Source organism: Rhinolophus hipposideros, assembly GCF_964194185.1.
Source record: "Rhinolophus hipposideros genome assembly, chromosome: 22".
Taxonomy (NCBI): Eukaryota; Metazoa; Chordata; class Mammalia; order Chiroptera; family Rhinolophidae; genus Rhinolophus; species Rhinolophus hipposideros.
The window spans coordinates 21,046,785-21,069,287 of record NC_138068.1 but is presented as its reverse complement, the minus strand read 5'-3'; the positions used below and the strand labels follow the sequence as shown (position 1 = coordinate 21,069,287).

Genomic DNA, 22,503 nt, shown 5'->3' with positions numbered 1-22,503 from the left:
CCTCATCTGTGCCTCGGACTGTCCCTGGGAGGTTCACTGCTGTCTAGGGGGTGGGTGTCAGCTGCAGTACAGCATTAGTGCTTTGAGGCAGTCTTCAGCACGGGGTGGTGCAAAAGCATGCAGAAGAAGGGTCTGAGCCCAGCCTGGGGGTGCAGGGTGGCTGAGAAACTGCTGCCTGGACAGCCCTACAAGACCAGGGGGAGCGAGCCAGGTGAAGAGTGAGAAAGGCATTTGTGAAGAACCAGAAGTCTGAAGAGGCTGCAGAGAATGAAACCACTGTAGGGTTTTCCAGGCAGGGGCGTGGAATGTTAAGGTCTGTATTTAGAAAAACCACTGGTGACAAGTAGTGAAGGGACTAGAGGAGGCAACCCCCACCTGAGCCCATATACTCTCTCTCTTCCTGCTTCCTTCCCTCTCCCCCGCCCCCACAGCCCAACCCACAACCTGTGAGCAAGCACCCAGCACAGCTCCCTTGCCCCCAGAAACACATTCCCAGCTGACCACGCAGGGCCCTGCCCTGGACACAGTTCTCTTACTCCTGGGTCCTGATTGCTCCAGCTACTGGAGGGACCCTCCCTCTGGATGCTGAAGAGCTGAGAGCTGTGGCTTAGGCTGACCATCTGTGGGAAGAGAGCCCTTTTCAGCCCCTGAGAAGGGAGAGACTGAAGTTGCTTGCCATGTTCCAACCTTGACCAGGTCTGCCAGAACTGGGACAGGTGGCAAAGGCTATGGGAGAGGAGGTGGGAATTAACTGCCTGGCTCCTTAGACAGGGAGGGTTAAGTATAGAAATAAGAGGCAAGTTCCCCCAAAGATGGGAAAGTGTGTGTGTGTGTGTGTGTGTGTACTGTGTGTGTGTGCCGCAGGCATGTGCAAGCGTGCAAGTGCACACAACCCCCACCTTTTCTCTCTTGCTTCTGGACCGGCAGGGTGTATAGGGGAAGACATTGACCTGTTCTCTCTCTCTCTCTCTCTCTCTCTCTCTCTCTCTCTCTCTCTCTCTCTCTAACATCACAAATAGGTTTTATTTGTCCCCATTAAAAGTCTGAATTTTAAACAGATTCTTGGACTAGGGGCTCTCATCTCCAGCAATGCGTTCAACTTCCACACCTGTCTCATCCCCAGTGGCATTTCCAGAACTGCTACCTTCACCATGAAGTTCCATGAGTTTTCCCAATTCAAACTTGGGCTTCTTCAACATTTTTACTTTTCTAACAAAGACATCATAGAGCGGATAAATAGACTGGCAAGTTCTATGTCTTTTCCAGTGCTATCTGGGATCAATTTGTTGACCACTTCTTTCAAGTCCTTTGTCTGCACCTCTTGGGTCATTGGATTTGGTGGACCTATTGATGCTGAGCGTAAGAGGTCTTCCGAATCTTGACTGATAATGTTTCTTAGTAAAAGCAACACAGAATAGACAAAGCAAATAACTTTGGTAGTCTTGACATCGACATGAGTTTCAATCGTGGTTGGCCATTTTTTGACCCTGGAGCATTTTTGTCCCGGGTAAGATCCATGCCATGGAAATTAGTCAGGCAGTGTGTGCCTTGAACACCCTCAGTAATTAGCCCTTCCTTCCTTCCTTTTTTTCTTTCTTGAAATTTTAAGGTCAGTTTATTAAGTTTAATGACGAAAGCTATTAGAAGAATATTCTCCTGAAAAATTTTTTTTCTTAGAAAGAAAAAAAAAGAAAGGAAAATCAACACCCTGTCAGCATAGCCAAGGTGCTGTGGCAGTCGTGCCTCTCTGTAGACTGTAACGGACTGGCCGTTAGTCCGTCAAGTCACTCTGGCTTAGCAGGATTGTGGTCGGGATCGTCCCCGTCATCCTCTAGCTCCAAGTCATCTATTTCTTGGCACAAAGACGCATCTACTTCCACACTGTTTCCAGCGTCCTCCAAGAACTGGGTATCACATGTGGCAAGATTATGATCTGTTTCAAATAGCTGTTTCCCACTTAATTATTTTTTTCCTGCTGTTTCTTTCATTTGTTTCTTTTTAGTTTCTAAGAGTTCTGCATCAAACTTGGCCTTCCAACTTAAGAAATTCTCAGTTGTAACAGGAGTGCCATGAATTAATTACTTTATGGCTTCTTTTTTCTTCTCTTCTAGTTTGTTTGATCTACTATTTCATTTAATTTTTCTTGCACAGCTGTCACTAAACTAAAGGTCATCACCATACCAAGGTTTTCTTCCGCCTGTAAGGCTAACAATTTTAAAATCCCTGAGACATCATTATCTTCTGGATTTTCCTGGGGGAATAGTTCATAAAAGGGGCCTTCATCTGGGTGTTTTTCACTGTATGTAAACTTAAGAGTAGTCTGGACAGTTTTATCATTTTCTCCAGCCTCAGATGTCACAGTAATGGTGAAGCCGTGTGGATTTTCTGATAATACTATGAAGGGATAGAGGGACTCGGAGCCTCCAGCTCGTTGCGCTGCTCCTTGGGGTGATCTGTCATCGTGGCCCTCGGCTGCTGCCCAGGGATTGCCCAGACACCAGGCGGCGCGCTGTGGAAAAGACCACGGCTGCAGTGGGACAGCGAGCAGTGGCTGGGTGGGCACAGGTGCAGAGTCCTCGACTGGGAGGCTCGGGGCCTAAAGCTAGGCCAGGGTTTAGCTTGAATTTTCTAAATGCAGTTTCATCATTCTGCAGATCAGCTAGGCTCACTTCAAAAAAACATGACCCTTGAGACCATCACATGCAATTTTGCTTCCTTGAGTTTCTGTGACTAGTATTTTTCCAATATTTCTTACATTGAACATAGCTGGTGCTTTCACATCATACCAGCCTTTCTTAGAAAATGGGTTAACCACTTTCTTCTTGGCTCCCTTTCTGCCGTCTTTCATAAGGTGCTTGTTCTTACTGACCGCCATGGTGCTCAGAGGGCCAAAAGGTGGCCCTGTCCTCTTGAGATGTTTGCCCTTTGCCCTGAGATCCCCGGAACCTTTGCTGTATGTATCTCACTACCATGGGACAGGATCTGTGGCTGGGGAGAAAAGGAGAGAGGCAGGTTCTCATGATTCCTGGGAGGTAGTGAAGCTGGAGACCAAGAGTCCGGGGCTCGAGCTGCCTGCGCTGCTCAGCCAAAAGATCGACACAGGAGCTGGGCCATAGAATAAGCGTTTATTATCAGAGCACCGGTGGTCGGAGAAGGCCCAAAACTGCCTTAACATTCTCAGATTGGATTTAAAGGAAAATCGGCATTCCTGGGCTACATGAGGGTTCCAGGGATCTGCATGGAGCCTTCCCTGTGGTCACATGATTCTCTCTGGTGGAGTCAGCAACCTGGGCACAATGATGAGATTAGCCTGGAAAAAATACTAGACCATAGAGATTGTGATCAGTAAGCAGGGAACTGGGTGGGACGGGACATTCTGAGCTCGAGCCACAGGAGGTTGATCTATTGTTAAGCTATAGGTAGGTCAAGTAAAGGTGAGGCCCGGAACTAGGAGCGGCCTCTACTGTGGGGGTGCCAGCCAGGCCCTGCTTCAGTAGGATGACCTTATATCATCCCGGACACTTGAGTGAAAGGGAGTGCCATAATTACTCTGATACAGCATAATTACTCTGGGACTGTCCCAGGAAAACCAGGACGTGTGGTCACCCTACTCAGAACTTGGGGTAAGCAACCAAGCACAAAAGTTGCTGAGGGCAGAGAGTAGCTAGAAGAAAATATCAGTTCTGTTATCTTCGAGGGGAGGAAGATCAGTGCTGAGGCTGTTGCAGTGGGAAAGGCATAAAGGAAGCTGGGGCAGCAGGGCTGGGAGGTGGAATTAGTAAGGAATTAGTGGGAAGCAGACCTACAGACCTGGGTGGACCAGTCAAGAACTCCTGAGAGATCTTGATCACGAGGCCCTGGCTTTGGGAATGTCTCTCCTTTTTCTCTAGCTCCCTCATTTTTCTCTTTAGGAGATAATTCTCTTTTGTAAATCCAGGAAGTGCTGTTTCACATGTTATAGTACATGTGAAATTTTGCATGTTGTGTTAGGGATTCATGGACCCTATGTTGAGGGTCTCTGCTCCAGATTCTCTCCTCTGCTGTTTTTCTGTTCTACCTCATTCCTTGAATTGCCCAGTTTTGTCTTTAGTTGCTGATGACAGAATGCTGGCTCTTACAGGCTTGCCTTGCAGAAGGGGGACTTACTGACTCACATGACTGGGAAAGAGCAGGGTGGAGCTCGTCTCTGAATATTGACTTATCCTTACTGATTTCCACGTGAGCCTCTGGCATGACTGCCGGCTACTCTTGCTTACAGCTTTGGATCCTGGCCTGGGAGGAGTCTCTACTTCCTTTTACCCCCATTTCTCTTCTAGCATTGTTAGGAAAATCCCAGAGGAGGAATCTGATTGGCTGCTTGGGTCATGTGCTCATGACTAAACCAATCACCGTAATCGAGGAGGCTCTTGGCAGCCCAGTTTGGATCACAAGCCTATTCCACCCTATGACCAGGGAGGCAGGGTCTGTTTGCCAAGGCCTGGGGTCTGAGCGGGTCAGTCCTTAGGAAAACAATTGCCCCTGTACTTTTCTCCTCCCTGGTGGAGTTCATGCTCCTGCTCATCTATTCTTTCCCAGCCCCAGCAGGGCTTGTGGGGAGGGACTAGAGACTGAGGTACACCATTCTACCAGGCTTTCATTAAGCAAGGGTTTGCTGAGCACCTACTCAGTACCTGTACCTCCCTGGGCCTTAGTTTTCTCCTCTGTACAAACAGGGTCAGATTTACTCTTCAAGAGTGTTTGTCCAGCCAACCATCCCTCTGAGCACCTACTGTATACCGAGGATACTGAGATGAGGAGACAGTCCCTCCGTCCAGGAGCTCACATTCTAGTCAGATCATAGGCCGTGTGAAAATAGAGACATGCGATAGGGTTCCAGGAATCTGAAGGCTGTGCCCCCATTTGGGGGAGACCAAGGCAAGACTTTTTCCAGAAAAGTACTAGTTTCCTGTGCCTTCTTTTGTCCCTTGCTGCCATTTGGGCAAGGAGGATGATTTGTCTTACAAGCCCCTCATTACGTCTCTGATTCCAAAAGGAGAAAAGGCTGGTTTGGTTTTCCCTCTTGCTTTGGAAAAACCCTGGAAAGTATTTTTCTGCTGGCATTTTCCCCCTCCCCACTTCCCCACAAACGACCCCAGCTCCCAGACTTCTGCTCTCATCTCAGTTGCCAGGGTGCTGTCATGCTTGTTCAGGCAGAAGGGGGCTCTTGTTGGCATGGATTCAGTTGGAAGTAGAGGGAAAAAGCCAATCGGAAAAGAAACATTTCATCCCAGCCTGGGAACGGAAACCATGGGCAGGCTGTGCTTCCCTCTGTCCCAGCCAAGAACCTGGTCACCTCGAGTAAGCCCAGCTAAGAGCATCTAGCCTGGGGCCAGCAGGGTGGAGGGCTGGGGAGAGGACACCGTCCCTGCCTTTACTCCACTGGTGGGACCGGACCACACCTTCAGTGCCAGGCATAGCTACGTTGTTCTTAGTAAGTGTCTACTGTTTTAAGGAAATGATTTGATTAGAAATAGTGTAAATGGTACACAATTGGCAAAATGCCTTCCCTGCCCCGGTCCCTCCTTCAGTGGGCCTCCCAGAGGCAATCAATTACAAGGCCCAGAGACAGTCTCTGTAAATTACAAACATATACAGGGTGTGATAAACAATACAGTGAATGTTTAAATTAAAAAAAACCCATTTATTACAGTAAAAGACCCATTGCCATTAATCCCCCTCAAAATACTCCCCCTCACTTCGAACACACTGTTCTTGCCACTTTCTGAAGCAGTTCTGGAAGTCGCTTTTCATGAGTGTCTTTAGTTGCACTGTTGTGGCTGCCTCGATGTCCTGAATCAATTCAAAATATTTACCTTTCATGGTCATTTTGACTTTGGGGAAGAGCCAGAAGTCACACAGTGCCAGATCTGGTGAATAAGGCGGATGAGGACACGCCATAATGTTTTTATTTGACAGAAATTGCTGTACTAGAAGCAATGTGTGACACGGAGTCTTTCCATTGTGATCACAAAATACAGTGAATGCTGCTGTGGAGCGCCATCCAACAGAAAAGCAGGGATCTTCAATACGGGAAGTGGTGTTTGGATCCTTAATAACGGTGTGTGACACGTTTCAACTTGTTCCATGCAGTCAGTCAGGTGTGAGCTATGGTTGAGAGAAGGTGTGTTTTAAAGCGTGCTGTAAATCATCCTCCATCATGACAACGCTCCATGTCACACATCTTCTGGTACAGCAATTTCTGTCAAAAACATTACAGCGTGTCTTCATCCACCTTATTTACTGGATCTGGCACCATGTGACTTCTGGCCCTTCCCTAAAGTCAAAATGAATCTGAAAAGGAAACGTTTTCAATTGATTCAGGACATCGAGGCAGCCATGACAGTACAACTAAAGACATGAAAGAGGACTCCCAGAACTGCTTCAGAAAGTGGCAAGAATGATGGGATAAGTGTGTTCAAAGTGAGGGGGATTAATGGCAATATATCTTTTACTGTAATAATTTTTTTTTTAAAGATTTTATTGGGGAAGGTGAACAGGACTTTATTGGGGAACAGTGTACTTCCAGGATTTTTTCCAAGTCAAGTTGTTGTCCTTTCAATCGTAGTTGTGGAGGGCGCAGCTCAGCTCCAGGTCCAGTTGCCGTTGTTATTGCATGGGGCCGAGCCCACCATCCCTTGCGGAAGTCCAACCGGCAACCTTGTGGTTGAGAGGACACGGACCCATGTGGGATCCAACCGGTAGCCTTCAGGTGTTAGGAGCACAGAGCTCCAACTGCCTGAGCCACCTGGCCGGCCCTGTAATAAATTTTTAATTTAAACACTGTAGTCTTTGATCACACCTCATACCTATAGATTCTCCTAACGCACACATGCGTACATAGTAGCAAATAGATTACCTTTGAATCCTGTGCTATTTACAATTTTATAAGAAATTGTTTAGGTTTGACCCAGTTAGAAGTCCCTGAACTTCATATGGATTTAGAGAAACGTAAATTCAAATTTCAGGTACTAATTTGAATTTTGAAGCCCACAGCCCCCCAAAAAGACCTGGTAAGAATGATTTTCCCTTTTTGACCCAACCTCTCTTCCCTAAGACACTACTTTCTCTGAGAAATGGCATCACAGCCACCCGGTTGCCCTGGCCAGGAACCTGGAATTTGTTCCTGACTCCTTCTCCGTTTCCTTACTTTGCACATTCAAACAGGTTTGCAAGCCCATGGAGTCTTCCCTCCGCTGTCTCTCAGGTTCATCCTCTCGTGGATGACTCTGCTGTGGCTTTAGTCCAGGCCCTTGAAATCCAGACCCTCTGGATTATTACAGTGGTGCCTGGTCCTTTCTCCTGATAGCAGCCCGAAGGATCTTTCTGAAATGCAAATCTGATCACGTTTCTGTCCTGCAAAGAATCTCAACGGCTTCCCTCTAACCCTGGGATAAAGTCCAGCAGCAGCTCCTTTACAAAACACATAAGCCTGTTCTTGAGTTTCTTTCTAGGACTTTCATCTTTCCACGCTCCCTCCCTCATTCTCTCATGCCTCACAATTCCTCCTGCCTAGGATATGTCCCTCTTGGCTCTCTCTTATCCTTTGAAACGTGTGATAGCTTCAAAGATTAGGTTCCCCTCCCCTGGGCTCCCACACTGCTTACCTCGGTCATGTCACATTGTCCATATCTCTGCTGGTTAGTGAGCTCCTTCATCCTTAGGCCTGGATGATTTTTGTCCCTGGTTCCATAGTTACGAACAAGGTCTTACTCCTGATGTAGTACAAGGAGCATGGATATAGGTCATTAAGGGAATTTGTCAGTTTTATCTAAGTGGTCACATTTATTGGCATGAAGTTCAAAATAGTCCCTTTTTCCCCTTTTACTATCTATCTGTGGACTCTGTAGTGATGTCATATCTGTCATTTCTGATATTGGTAATTTTTTTCCCCTGATCAGTCTGGCTGGAAGTTCAATTTTATTAATCTTCTCAAAGAGCCAGATTTTAATTTCTTTGACCTTCTGTATATATTTTCTAATTTAATGAGTTTCACTTTGATTCTCATTTCCTTCTGCCTACTTTGAATTTCATTTGCTCTTCATCTAGTTTCTTAAGGTGGAATCTAAGGTCATTAATTTGAGGGCTTTCTTCTTTTCTAATGTAGGCATTTAGTGCTATAAGATTTCCTGTACTTACTGCGTTACGTGGCATCCCACAAATCTTTTTTTTTTTTTTTTTTTTTTTTTTTTTGGGATTTGTCCTTTATTCACACAATTCCTCAAGTCTGGAAATGGAAACATTTCTTTTTTCTTAGTCACAATTGGTTTTGCTAGGAGTCTAAATGTAAAGCGTCTGTTTGAAGCTGCTCGTGGGGAGAACAGCCACCTCTCTGGGACACAGCTGCCACAAATCTTGATATGTTGTGTTTTATTTTCATTCAGTTCAAAATGCTTCCTAATTTCTCATTTCTTTTTTGACGCATGGGTTATTTAGCAGTGTGTTATTTAGTTTTCAAATATTTGGGGATTTTCCAGAAATATCCTTTATGATTTCTAACTTAATTCCTTTGTGGTCAGAGAACATACTTGCATAACTTGAATTCTTTTATATTTATTGAGACTTGTATTATGGCCCAGAATATGGTCTGTCATGTTAAATGTTCTGTGTACACATAAACAGAATTAATAGTCTGCTGGTGGTAATAGTGTTTTACAAATATCAATCAGGTCAAATTTGTTGATTGTGCTGTTCAAGGCTTCTATATCCTTACTTATTTTCTGTCTGCTCATTCCATCAGTTGTTGAAGAGAGGTATTGAAATCTGACTGTACTTGTGGATTTATCTGTTTCTCATTGCAATTCTATCCATTTTTGCTTCAGGTACTTAAAAACTCTGTTATTAGATGTATAAATGTTTACAATTGTTATATCCTTCTGATAAATTGACCCCTGTATCATTATAAAATGACCTTCTTTGTCCCTGGTAATATTCCTTGCTCTGAAATCTACTTTGTCTGATTAATTAATATAGCTACTTCAGCTGTCTTTTGATTAGTGTAACCATGCTGTATCTTTTTCAATGCTTTTACTTTTAACCTACTTACCTCTATATTTGAAGTGTGTCTCTTGTAGGCAGCATACAGTTGGGTCTTTTTTTTTTAATCCAATTGAACAATCTCTGCCTTTTAATTAGGGTGTTTAGAAAGTTACATTTAATATGATTACTGTGTTTCCCTGAAAATAAGACCTAGCCGGACCATCAGCTCTAATGTGTCTTTTGGAGCAAAACTTATTATAAGGCCCAGTCTTATTTTACTATAATATAAGACCGGGTAATATAATATAATATATATAATATAATATAGTATAGTATAATATAGTATAATATAAATAATTAATATAACATAATATAACATAATATAATATAATATAATATAATATAATATAATATACCGGGTTTTACATTAATTTTTGCTCCAAAAGACGCGTTAGAGCTGATGGTCTGACTAGGTCGTATTTTCAGGGAAACAGGCTATTGATATGGTTAGACTAAATCTGTCATCTGCTCTTTTTTTTTTCCTATTTGTCTCATCTGTTCTTTGTTCACCTTTTTTTCTTTTTCTGCCTTCTTTTGGAGTGAGTGTTTATGATTCCGTTTATCTCCTTTGTTGGCTGATTAGCTATACCTCTGTTATTTTAGTGTTTGTTTAAGAGTTTTTAATAAACATCTTTAACTTAATTGTAGTCTGCTTTCAAGTGATGTTACTACCACCCCACGTATAGCATATGAACCATGTGCTCCTATTTCTCCTCTCCCGGTTTATGTGCTGTTGCCATACATTTTACTTTTACATATATTCTAAACTCCACATGATACTATTTTTTTGTTGTTGTTAAAAAGATTTAAATAATTAAAAAGCCTTATTATATATTTGCCTATGAATTTCTCCCTTCTGGTGCTTCTCTTACCTCTGTGTAGAGCTATATTTTCATCTAGTGTCATTTTCTTCTGCCTGAAGGACTTGCTTTAAAATATTTTGTAGTGTGGGTCTGCTGGTGAAGAATTCTTTCAGCTTTTCTTGGTCTGATAAAGTCTTTATTTTACCTTTGCGTTTAGAAAATTTCACTGGGTTTAGAGTCTAGGTTGGCAGGTGTTTTTCTTTCTTTCAGTTCTCTAAAAACATTGTTCCATTGTCTCACTAGCATTGTTTCCTATGAGAAATCTTTGTCATTCTTCTCTTTGTTGCTTTGCATGTAATGTATATTATTTTCTTTGGCTACTTTTAAGGTTTTCTTTTTATCACTGGTTTTGAGCAATTTTATGTGCTTTGGTGTAATTTTCATGTTTCTTATGCTCACGGTTTGTTGTGCTTCTTGGATCTGTAGATTTATACTTTTTATCAAGTTAGAAAAATATCAGCTATTTTTTGAAATATTTTTTCATCTACCTCTCTCCTTTGAGGACTCCAATTACACTTATAGGCTGCTTGGAGTTACCTCACAGCTCATTGATGTGCTTCAATTTTAAAATTCTTTTTTTCCCTACGTTTTATTTTGGGTAGTTTCTATTGCTATGCCTTCAAGTTTACAAATCTTTTCTTCTATAATGTCTAATCTGCTGTTAATCCCATCCCATAGTTTTACTCTGTAGAAGCTCAATTTGGGTCTTTTTAAAAAATATCTTTTGTGTGCCTCCTTAATTTTAGTCTTTGCTAATTCTCCGTCTGTATTCGTTCTGGGTTACTTGCAATTGATTGATTTTTTTCCCCCTCTGCATTATGGATAGTAATCACCCACTTTATTGCATAACTTTTGATTGGCTGTCAAATGTGAATTTTACCTTGTTGTGTACTGGCTGTTTCTGTATTTCTGTAAATATTCTTAAGCTTTGTTTGGGCATAGTTAATTTTCTTGGTAACAGTTTGTCTTTTTGTGTCTTGTTTTTAAGATTTGTTAGGTGGGCCCATAGCAATGTTTATCGAGTTTGGGGCTAGTTATTCCCTACAGTTGAGACACGACCCTAAGACCCTTCTGAATACTCTACTGAAAGCCCCATGCATTACGAGATTTTCCAGTATGACTGAGGAGTAGACACTGTAGCTAACTGGCCCCATGTGAGCACCCGGCACTGTTCTCTCTAATGCTCTCGAGTGGGTCATTCCCTAGCCTTAGTAGTTTCTTCATACACATGCACTGATCCGTGTTCTGCTGCATACTTGCAGGGGACACTCTGTAGATCTCCAGGGTTTGTCTTTCTCCTCAACCTCACACTGCAGCTCTCTCCTCCCTGGTACTTTGTCCTGTGGACTCTAGCTGCATTGCTCTCCCCACACTCGCCAACTCAGGAAGTCTGCATGAATTAGAGATACTGCTAATTCATTGGACAGGAAAAACTTGATTACTCAGGAAAAACTGAAATCCTCAGGAAGTGTATTGATGGTAATTACATTTTCAAGATCATGCAGGGTCAGTCAAAAACAGCTTTTTGTGTTTGTTGCAGTCAGTTACTTAATGGAAATCTCAGAACTGTGTAGGTTCATGTATTGTTACAACTGGAAGAAGACCTTAGAGGAGCATCTCAGCCACCCTTCTCATCTCTGTCCCTGGTCAACACATAAGGACCTTCTTGCTTTCTCTCTAAAATTTTCCCTTGCAGTGAGTACTGTACTTTTTGTGTGTTTGCTGATGAAGTCAGCTGGGTTTCAGATTCTGCTTTTCTGGTCATGCACAAGTATTTATTTTACCATGTCTAAATGAAGTGCGTTAGCTCCAGGTCACGGAGAGCAAATGAGGGCAACAGGGAGGTACATAACAGAGAAGGTGACTGCTCTGAAAGATGCTCTTGGCGTCGCTAGCCTGACTGAATTCACCCACTGTGTGGAAATAAACACAGCAGTGTGGGGACAGCCTTTCCTCTTACAGGAGGAGGCTCTTTTCCACACATGAGCCGGGGACATTGTCTGAGCAGCGATGGACACAGAAACAGCCTCTGTCTGAGCTTAAAGGTGCTTTTTGGCTTCTGAGACCTTTGTGTAGACCCTGGAGATCCATGCTGTTCCTGCCACCTTTATACAGGGTAGAGAAATGGGAGTCCAGCCCTGCCCCTGTCTTCTGAAGCCACGGGCAAGAACAACTGCACGCATGTCGGGGAGGTACTCTGGAGTGAGGCAAACTAGCACCTCTTGTCCATTCGTTGTTTCTTTTTCTTCTAACTGAGGACTTAGGAGAGCATTTCAGGTAGCTTTCCAGGTCTTTCATGTGTCAGCATGAGCTTTTAAATGGGGTTTGCAAAGGCCAGAGTTTGGAAATTGGATAAAAGAGCATTAGGCAGACTGTTTTCCTTATGTCGGGGGAACGGCTTGTTTATTTATAGCAACTTAATTTGCAGATAACAAGAGTGGAGGTTGTGAAAAGAGCCCTGGGCTGGACCCCTGGGTTCTCATCTTGATTCTTCCTCAAACTCTCTGCAGGAGCCTGGCAAGCTGTGTCACCTTTGCTGGGCATCATATTTTCTGTCATCTAATGAGACTGGTTGGACTTCAGTATCTCCAAGAGTCCTTTAAGCCCCCTCTGCTTTTGGTGCCAAGATTGTAACTCATTTGATCAAGGTTTGGTGGGATCTCTAATGCCATGTGGTGCAGTGATGGTTACTAATAACCGTCCATGCATTGTCAGTTCTTTGATATTGGTGGGGAACTTTGTTGTTTTGACTCTGGATCTTTTGTTGCCCATATACACAGGGCAGGTGACAGGTGACCCCAGCAAGGTGACTAGTGGCTTGAGGGCCAGGCGTGGTTCTCTTGGCTGAGGGTACCCTGAATATTTGAGGTTTATTCATGGGCAGAATGAACAAGGAGCATCTGAATGATTGTTCCCTCAGCTTCACTGAGCTCCCTGCCTTGACCAGGCTGCTGAGGGTTCTTCAGAATTCACACTTAGTGTTGCATTTGTGTGTAAGTGTCTTCTGGGGTATGTTTGTGTTTGCCATGTAGTTCATGCTGAGAGTGGGAAAGAAGCAGCACTCTCCTCCTTCCCCCTCAGCCCTTCTTTGTAACTTCTGCTAGATGAATTCAGACGTAGAATCTTAGGTCTTTGAAACAACTGTAGACACCATCATTCATTTAGTGAGAGGGTGTTACTGGGCCTTCCTTCCACCAAAATGCCTGAATCTCTTTATTATATGAGTAACGAATGTCCAGTTATGACTTCTTAGCCCCTGTTGAGATGTCCTAGGCTAATGGCCCCTGTAGTGAATGCCCCCAGATCGGGGCAGCCACTCTTGCCTTCCTCAGCAACACTTCAAAGCGAAGTCAAGTCTGCCTTTGCCTAGGAGAAAGGAATGTGCTATCTAGTTGTATTGAACTGATGGATTCTCTGAAAATGGTTTCTGTACAGTCACTAATAGATGCCTTGCAGGACTTTCCGGTCCTGGGAGAATGTCTTTTCCACTGGTCTCTCTGCCTCTTAGGGTATCTCTTCTATATTTTTCCTCCAAATAGCTGTTTAGAGTGTCTAATGAAGCAACTGTCTGGAGACCAATGTTTATTTCAACATGGTTGGAGTTGTTTTTGCTTCAGCTTTCAGAGCCAATAAAGCTGGTTATTAGATTCTGTGATTGCTGCTGTAATTACTCTCTTGGAACCAGCAAAGGCATAATTAAACATGGAGATTCCAAGGACTATTTTTTTCCATCTAAAAGCAGCCTCTTAAACTTCTATTGGCCAGGGTTAGATTTCAATTGTTAAAGCCATTGTGCTTATAAATGACACTGAGGTTCTTTGGCAGAAAAGAGATTTCTTTATATACACCTTCTTTGAATATTTGGTTTAGATGAACTCCTTGTTAACCCAGTACTTGAGTTTTTTCCCATCCCCCCCCCCGTTTTATTGAGATACAATTGACATATAATATTGTATTCGTTGTAGGTGTATAACAATGATTTGATATATATAGTATTGCAAATAATGATCACCACAATAAGTTTCGTTAACATCCATCACCTCAATAGTTATGAATTGTTTTTTCTTCTGGTGAGAATCTAGTACTGGTTTTTTCAATCAACCGTCAGGAATTTGGAGAAGTGTAAGGCAAGACAGTAAGCGCTGGTACATATTTATGTAAAACATTGGGCTTGGCCCTTGACTTTGGCTACATATAGAAGCGGATTTCTATGGTCAGAAATAAGGTTGGGATGGAGTACTTTTTACTTTAAGTGTAATAGTATGCAGGCAGAGTGGCGTTTTACTCATTTAGTTTGCCCTAAGCTATACTTCACCCTGGTGTCACACATTTGTAAGATACAGAGTGGTTCATATTGTGAATATGTTTACACATATTCTTGCACCCCAAATGCTGGCTCCATGTCAGATGTAAAGGTTATTTTACTCATGAACCATGTACGGAAGGGGGAAATTAATCGTGTATCCCTTCTCTTTGGAGTTCTCATTCAGTTGCGAAATACACACAGGAGTTAGATTGGGGACAGCAAATCAACTGTCCCTGCCAGACCCCATCCTGGAGCTCACTGCATGGAGGGGAAGAGACTGTGAACTCTGCAGGCCTTGGGGGGGGCGCTGGAGGGCCAGGCTGTTTGGTCGGGACTTGTCCTAGTCTCAGAGAGGGCACACCTTATGGTGAAGCCAGAGGAAAGGGCAGGCACTTGCAGAGAAGTTCCTGTTTTATGAGCCAGGAGGGATGGAGGGAAAGAGTCCTGACAAATGTTTGTTTTAGTCTGTGTTTCAATGAGACATTACTATTTCTCCTTTAAGTCAGAAGTACACAGGAGATAAAATATGGGTGCATCCCACACGAGGAATCCTACGTGCACCCCACACGAGGAATCCTATACAGAATATATGAGAAAAAAACGTAAAAAACAGATGAAGTTGAAGATTCGGCTTAACAATATATTAAGTACTTACTGTGTACTAGTGATTGTGCTGGATGTTGGTCTGTAAAGATGAATGATACAAGTATTAGGTTTATATCCCCGCACAAGTAATTGCGGGTTTTGCAGTTATTTTTAACCTTTTAAACCGCAGTTACTTGTGCACCAACCTAATATTTCATTCATGGGGGGCCTCTTGCTTACCTCCCTAGTATGTTTGGGAATTTGCTTCCAGATAGATTATTTATTGTTTGGGGGATTTTAGAAGTAGGGTGAAGATCAGAGAACTGTAAGATTGGCATGCAGGGAGTCACTGCCAATTGGAAATGTGTCAGAGAGAAAGTTAAAGTAGTTCTAAATCGATGATGTTAATAGAGAAAGAATAAATTTGGTTCCTGCTACATTCAGGACACTGAAAAGCAAGGCAGATGTTTGTTCTTAATTGTTTGCTCTTGAGAACTGCCCCTCTTGAGTCACCTGCCATCATTCTGAGCCTGTGTGGGAAGAGCAGAGGCTTAGGGGTTTACGCAGACCAGTGGTTCAGCCCTCTCCTCCACACCTAACAGCAGCGTGACTTGGATGAGCCGCTTTTCCTTTCTGATCCCGTCTCCTTGTTAGTATGGCTCTGGGATCTCTGCCCCATGACTGGGTTCGAGAAGGAGGATGGGATTGCTGCAGCCGCTTGCTTGCTTGCTTACCGCGCAGAAAGTGCTCAGAACACCTTGTTGAATCTGGACGGGTGGACAAGGTTGATAACAGGTTGAATGGCTTTTCAGCTTTTAATGAGGTACATTTCGTTCTTCTGCAGATTTTTTGTAATTTCTATTTGGCCTGCTTTCTTCTTTAGCCGGAGGAATATTCCTGGTGGTTTTATCTGCTGCTTTTGGAGGAACCGTGGACTAACGTGCCGGCCAAGCCTGTTTACCTTTGGCAGATGGTTCTCAGGACCCAGTCCTAGGCTGACAGGGAGTGTGAGCAGAAGGAACATGGAATCTACTGATGTGACATAGGGAGAAACCACAGCCCCGTGGGGGAGGTGTTCGATTGTCGCCTACAGCCTGCAGGAGATGGCTCTGGTCTGGAGACCTGGGGGACACATGTGTCTGTGTCTGGGCATGTGTGTGTTCATATGTGTGTGAGACCAGTGCTGTCTCAGTCATGGTGGGGGCTGGGCAGTTTCCCTGACTCACTTCACTCCTGCTCGAGTCTGTGCTGAGCCTCCTTCCTGGCTTTGTTACCCGTCTAAGAGGTGGGCTACAGACGGTGTTTAGTGTAAAGAGGGGAACGGAGGCAGTAAGAGGGAGGAAGCCTGGGTTTCGAGTAGAAAGATCGGTGTGGGCCCTTGCTCTGCCACAAATTTACCTTGGTCAAACTGCTTGCCCTGGCTGCAGTTTAAAACAAGATGATCTCTACAGCGTAACACACCAGAAGATGAGGTAGGTGATGACACTGACGTGCCCAAATGATCAGACTCTAGATTTGTCCCTGGCAGGGAGTTGTCTTTATTTTGTTGTGTTTTCTATGATAGAGAATGCTCTAGTAACCATCTTCAGGCCTGGGGCTTTCTGCTTTCGTTGAGTATATTTCCAGAAGGAAATTACTGAGTCAGAGGGCAGGAACATCATTATGGGTGTTGCTGTGTGTTGCCATGTCACTTTTCAGAAGCATTATAACACCTTACAGTTGTCAGCTATGTGTGAGCTAGCATTTTAACCCTAACTGATCCATGATCAGGAATAGGCATTATTTATTATTTTTGTAATTTAGTTGGCATAAAATGACACCTTAAAATTGCTTTATCATAATGAGAGCTGCTGTGTTTTGGGTGTCCACTGTTTGCTGTTTTGCTAGGTGCCTGCATGTATCATCTCATTTAGTTCTCACAGTGCACCCACTGTCAGGGAAGCCAAGCAGCTCACCTCCGCCTGCGAACTGGGGTTTGAACTGGAGGCATTTTGACCTCAAAGTACATTGTTTTCTCTGGATGGTTCTCCGTACTTTGATGTGTGTGTGTGTGTGTGTGTGTGTGTGAGATATTACCAGAGAATGTGAACTGTTGCTTGTATGCTTGGTTACATTTTGAAGTATGTGAATTTTGTCTAATTTTCTGAGAAGAAACGAATATGCTCTTTGTATAGAAGAGATTATTAATCCTCTGTTATAGTGGAAGCAACTGAGGTGCATCCATTACAAGTAGGGAGAAGACGCAAGTGACCTCTAGGGCATTACTGTGTCTGGCCTCTCTGACGCCCTGTGTCCTCCCCATGCAGCGGCCCTCCAGGCTCTGAAGCGCAAGAAGCGGTATGAGAAGCAGCTGGCGCAGATCGACGGCACGCTGTCGACCATTGAGTTCCAGCGAGAGGCCCTGGAGAACGCCAACACCAATACCGAGGTGCTCAAGAACATGGGCTACGCCGCCAAGGCCATGAAAGCCGCCCACGATAACATGTACGTGGCCACTCCCGGGTGGAGGGGGGCAGCCGCGCGGCAGACATTGCTGACCTGGGAATGCTGCAAGCCCAGGCCATGGCCTTGGGCAGGCCCCCTTGACTTATCCATCCCGGCACCTGAGTTTGTTTTAGTTTGCATTGTTTTGGGAATTCCTTCTAAACTGGATTATGTATCATGCTGCCTTCGGAAGCAGATCTCGTGGAATGAAACAGGGTTACTGTGATGAGCATAGTTTCAAGCTGGAAAGATCCTTAGAAGGACCTCCCTCTCACTCGGGCCTCTGATTATCAAGGTGGGGAAGCCACGTCCCAGAGAGGGGAGGGGACTTGCCCTGGGTTATGTATGAGCTTGGCTAGACCTGGGATTGAAACCAGTGCCCGTGGCTTTCTCCTGATGCTCTCAGGGCCCCTGAAACGTCGTGCCTCCAAGGGCCTTGGATCTCGCTACTTTTTTTCCCCCTTGATTCATACTGATCTTTTATTTTTTTCACTGTACCATTTTTTATTAGTTTCTGGTGTACAAAACAAGATAATGATTAGACATTTACACAGCTTACAAAGTGATAACCCAAGTCTACTACCCATCTGAAGGATCTCTCTATTCTTACATGGCTCTTGGTAGAACTTTCGCCTCGCCCCTTGCTCGCAGGCTTTGGCTGTGATATTGACAGTGTTCTTGACTTCAGCAGCCCCTCCTGAATGTGGCTACTACCCCCCCATATACAGTGGCCTGAGAAACTGGATAACCAAACTTGTTTCACTGGTAATTAAAGGCCAGGGTGACACTAGGCTCCAAATGAGGGCCTGTCCCATGAACAGTTTTGCATGTGTTTCAGTGCTTGGATTTGGCAGCATACGTTTGGGGGTGCTTGGAACCCTTTTTTTTTTTATTTCCTTTTGGGTACCCAACCATGCTGTAGAACAGGGGTTGGCAAAACGCAGCCTGTGGGCTTGCCATCTATTTTTGTAAATAAAGTTTTATTGAAATAACTTGTGCCCATTAATTTACGTATTTTCTATGGCTGCTTCTGTGCTATACAGCAGGGTTGAGTATTTCCAGCAGAGATTGTATGGGCCATAAATTCTAAAATATTTACCATTTGTCCCTTTACAGGAAAAGTTTCCTGATCCTTGCTCTAGAAATGTGGGGTTGCAGAAAAAGTAGCCTTTAAATAAGTGAGATGTTGTCTGAGGGTGGGTTTTCATTGGGCTGAGCTTCCTAACTGTGGTGCGTGTTTGTTGTTTCTGTTTTCTCCAGGATGCCTAGCACAAAGCGCATCTCAGTAAATACTGTGCACATTTTGAAGTCTATGTGTATATATTATATTAACTGTATGTTTGTACAATTGAGATTGACAGTGTATAGACAATAGTTCTGCATGTTTGCCTTTGGGCTCTAGTAGAGAAGCCATGAGTGGATTTAAGTAGATGGGAAGGGCCTGTCAAGTGGCATGGCTACATTTTATGACCTGTGATTTTACCTCCTCTGTACATAGTTGCCCTTGAGCTTGAAGTAGAGCTGTTGGCCCAGGATGTAACCGTGGCACCAAACTTTGCTAAGCCTTGTTTACTTAGGATGTTGGGTTAGGTGACGTCCAGGGACACTTCCATCCTCTGATTCTGTGATTTTCTATTTTAAAGGGGAGGAAGGAGACAATAAAGACAAAAAAGTAATTCCTCACAGGGAGTAATTGTAGGGGTGGAGCTGGGAAGCAGATTGTATGGGGCAGGGTTTCTGCTCCTGCCTCACAGACGCTCTTTACACAGACTGATGGTTGATATGACATCTGTCCATTTCATTTAAAGGGACATCGATAAAGTTGATGAGTTAATGCAGGACATTGCTGACCAGCAAGAACTTGCAGAGGAGATTTCAACAGCTATTTCAAAACCTGTAGGGTTTGGAGAAGAGTTTGACGAGGTGAGTGGTTTCATGCAGATCACCTAAGTTTCACAAATGACACCGGCTGCCCTTTGATGTTATTGACGGCTCTCTGGCAGGGAGTAAGTGGTTTGGAAATTACCAGTTCTTAACCCTCCAGAGATTTGGACATACAAAGTGTGGTATTAACCCTCCCTAATTCTTAAATTTGGGGGATGCTTTCACTGTTTGGGGTAGAAGCTTAGGTGGAGCAAAGAAACCTTAGTTGGGACCCCTTAGCAGGTTTTAGGTCAATAATTAGCTTCGACAAGTAGTATCTTTCCATGGTGGGCCCCGGGCTCAGAGCTGGGGCAGCTGAAGTAACCATGCTGTGGAGCAGTTTACAGGATTTGTCCTCAGACAACTCTGACCGGAGCTAAAGGTGAAGCCAACGAAGGAGCATTTACATCTGAGTCCTGAGGGATCTGTCTGGAATTTGGCCACCTACCAGTTTGTGCTGTAGCAAGTAGGATTCTGAGTCTCTTAGGTTTTTAAAATACAGTAATAGGCCCTGTTGAAGGTATTTCCTTCTGTCTTAGAATTGAGTCTACTGAAGGTCAGGCCCTCTCCACTGAACCTGATTCTTTGTGTTCTCTGATTTCCACAGCGTAGCTGATAAAACAGTTTGCGGCTCTTACCCTTGGCTGCCAGGACCAGGGTTCTCATGTTTTCAGACTAGAGTTTGATGGACTAGTCAAGTTAAATTCCATTCAGCAAGCATTCCTGCATATTCACGTAGTGCGCCCAGTATTGAGATAAAAACCAGAAATGAAAAGATCCAGGCCCTTCTCTCAAGATGCACACAGCCTTGTGCGGGACACAGATATCAGCAACTGGTCGGCGGTGTGTTCTGCTCACCAGTAGGGGCATCTTTAGGGCATTTGAGTCACAAAGTGTGGACCTGGAGTTTCTTTCCCCTTGACCTTCTCAGAAGGGGTGTGTGTCCCCTAGCCATCAGGCAAGAGGTACTGCTGAGAGGGCTGGGATTCCCGGGGGTGTCTCTCATTCTTGTGCTTCTTTTTACCAGGATGAGCTCATGGCAGAATTAGAAGAACTAGAACAGGAGGAACTAGACAAGAATTTGCTGGAAATCAGTGGACCTGAAACAGTCCCTCTACCAAATGTTCCCTCTATAGCCCTACCATCAAAACCCAGTGAGTACTTCTTATCCAGAGTCATGACACACCCATGACCCCACGTGGTGGGTAATCGTGGTCAGTTGGCCTCAATTTGGGTCCTGAGTTGCCCAGGGTTAAAAACCTGGTGGGATCTGTTATGACGGCCCCAGAGACAATGTTACGTGCCCATTCCCAGTTGTCTTTAGAACAGCGTTTCTTAACCTCGGCACTGTTGACAAAGCCATGTCATTCTTTGGTCCGGGGCTGGGAGGGCGGCCTATCCTGCGTACCATAGATGTTTAGTAGCACTCCTGGCCTCTGCCCGCTAGATGCCAGTAGCACCCTCCTTCCCAAGTTGTGACAACCAAAACTGTCTCCAGATGTTACCAGAGGTACCCTTGGGGATGAAGGGGGACTCTGGTAGTACTCTAGAATAATTTTCCCTGTGTCACCACCAAAGAAGAGAAAATACTAGGCACTGGGAGAAGGTGTGAGAGCTTAATTCCAGGACAGCTCTTGCTCTCTGTCTAGAATCTTGTGCTGTGCATACCTGGAAAAGCCCAGGGCCTCAGAGGCAGTCATGGTGGGATGGAAACAGCGTGGCTTTTTTAGAGACCTGGTTCTAGAAAACCCTTCATTTCTTTCTGTTTGCTCCTTTCCCTTCCCTCCACCATTATTCACCGCTGGGCAGAAGTATTCCACACAGAGCTAGAAAAGGTGAAGCAGTTTGATTTGGCATGGAGAGGGCACCCAGGGCCAGAGTGTGACCAAGCTGGAATCACCTCACTCCCACATTTCAGGGGGGAAACGGCCCCTCGAGTCGAGTCAGCTGCCCAGGGTGGGGTACGTACACAGGGCTTCCCAACGCTGTCCAGCAAGCCCCCTGCGGGTATGGAGAGGTGGTTCAAGCCACTTTAGAGGGGAGACGGGGCTGGCGAAGATTAGATCTCTTCTGGGGTTCCCACTCTCCCCCACCATGGGGCCTCAGGGACTGAGGCCTCGCCTGCATCCTGACTCTCAGTGTGGAATCCTTTCTTGGCCGTGCCCCCCATGGGTGGAATGGAGGTGCTGGGGCAAGTATGCCTGGTTATCTGGAGTTTTACGTTGCAGCTTTTAGGCACAGAGAGAAGCAGTCTGCTGATAGCCCGGAGATGAGGTGGCTGCACGGGCAGGGCTGTTTTGCAGACGCCATGTAGCACAGCCCTGGCACCCAGCCAGCATTGAGAGGACTGCAGCCAGCTCTCCTAAACTGCCTTTTCTTTCGTCATATAGCCAAGAAGAAGGAAGAGGAAGACGACGACATGAAGGAATTGGAGACCTGGGCTGGAACCATTTAATTGATCCAGCGCAAGCTGGGCCCAGACAGACTCTGGTGGCCTGCACAGCGGGCAGACGTGTGCGTGTGCGTGTGCGGGGCAGGCAGGACACGGTGCAGGCAGGTTCCATCGCTCTCGAATCTCCCTCCAAAGCAGTAGGGCCACGTCACTGCTCATTCTGCATAGCATGGTCTGCACCCAGCAAGGTGGGTGGGGGGAGGGGGTAGGGGGGTGGGGTGGGAGGTGCCTGCTGTTTATAATGTTGAATTTCTGTAAAATAAACTGTATTTGCAAATCCAACATTGAGCTTCTGGACTACGCTAACTCCACTGCTGAACCTCAATGGAAAGGGTCGACCATTTGCAGTTGAAATGATCTAAAAATGTAGTCTCTGTCCTTTTAAGTCAGTTGACTTGTCGCACATCTCTTTGTAAGACTTGTATGGTCCTGGCAGAAAAATCGGTTTTTAAAAGCCATAGATAGGCTTTGTCCTTAGCTGTAATAATGCATCTGATGTTGGTTTCCTCGAGAGCTGTATTTCTGTCCATCACCTGTGTACTGGCCCCTGTGTTTCCTACTCTAGCCCATTCCTTATTCCCACTCCCCTGGTCTTTTGGACTTTGTGACACTAATTTGAAATGGATGATGTTCACTTGAGAGCAAATGAGATTGTTAGAGTTAAATCCCAGCTATACATTTTTCTAACATGGCTCTAAGGTCCTTGTTGCTGTTTGTGATAACTGATAGATAACTCATTGGAAACATGTGCATACATTTATATTCAGATGAAATTATGGTTTGCACTGTCTATTAAATATCTCGATTAATTTTCA

General features: G+C 44.7%; 1 protein-coding gene and 2 pseudogenes across 3 annotated transcripts in view; 1 reads left to right on the top strand and 2 right to left on the bottom strand.

Moving 5' to 3' along the window:
• CHMP4B (charged multivesicular body protein 4B) overlaps window positions 1-22,503 on the top strand; it is a 41,961-nt gene extending 19,458 nt beyond the window's left edge. The window contains exons 2-5 of the mRNA XM_081033890.1: window positions 17,136-17,313; window positions 19,122-19,236; window positions 20,264-20,390; window positions 21,627-22,503. Coding sequence (XP_080890016.1) covers window positions 17,136-17,313; window positions 19,122-19,236; window positions 20,264-20,390; window positions 21,627-21,691 — 485 coding nt within the window. The 3' untranslated portion in view covers window positions 21,692-22,503. The remainder of the gene's footprint in view (window positions 1-17,135; window positions 17,314-19,121; window positions 19,237-20,263; window positions 20,391-21,626) is intronic.
• LOC308490724 (small ribosomal subunit protein eS1-like) lies at window positions 1,051-2,890 on the bottom strand (annotated as a pseudogene). Its single transcript has 2 exons — window positions 2,480-2,890; window positions 1,051-1,595 (listed from the first exon to the last, which is right to left on the bottom strand). The product of its transcript is annotated as a small ribosomal subunit protein eS1-like (transcript).
• Window positions 1,785-2,460, bottom strand: LOC308491044 (RWD domain-containing protein 1-like; annotated as a pseudogene). Its single transcript has one exon. The product of its transcript is annotated as an RWD domain-containing protein 1-like (transcript).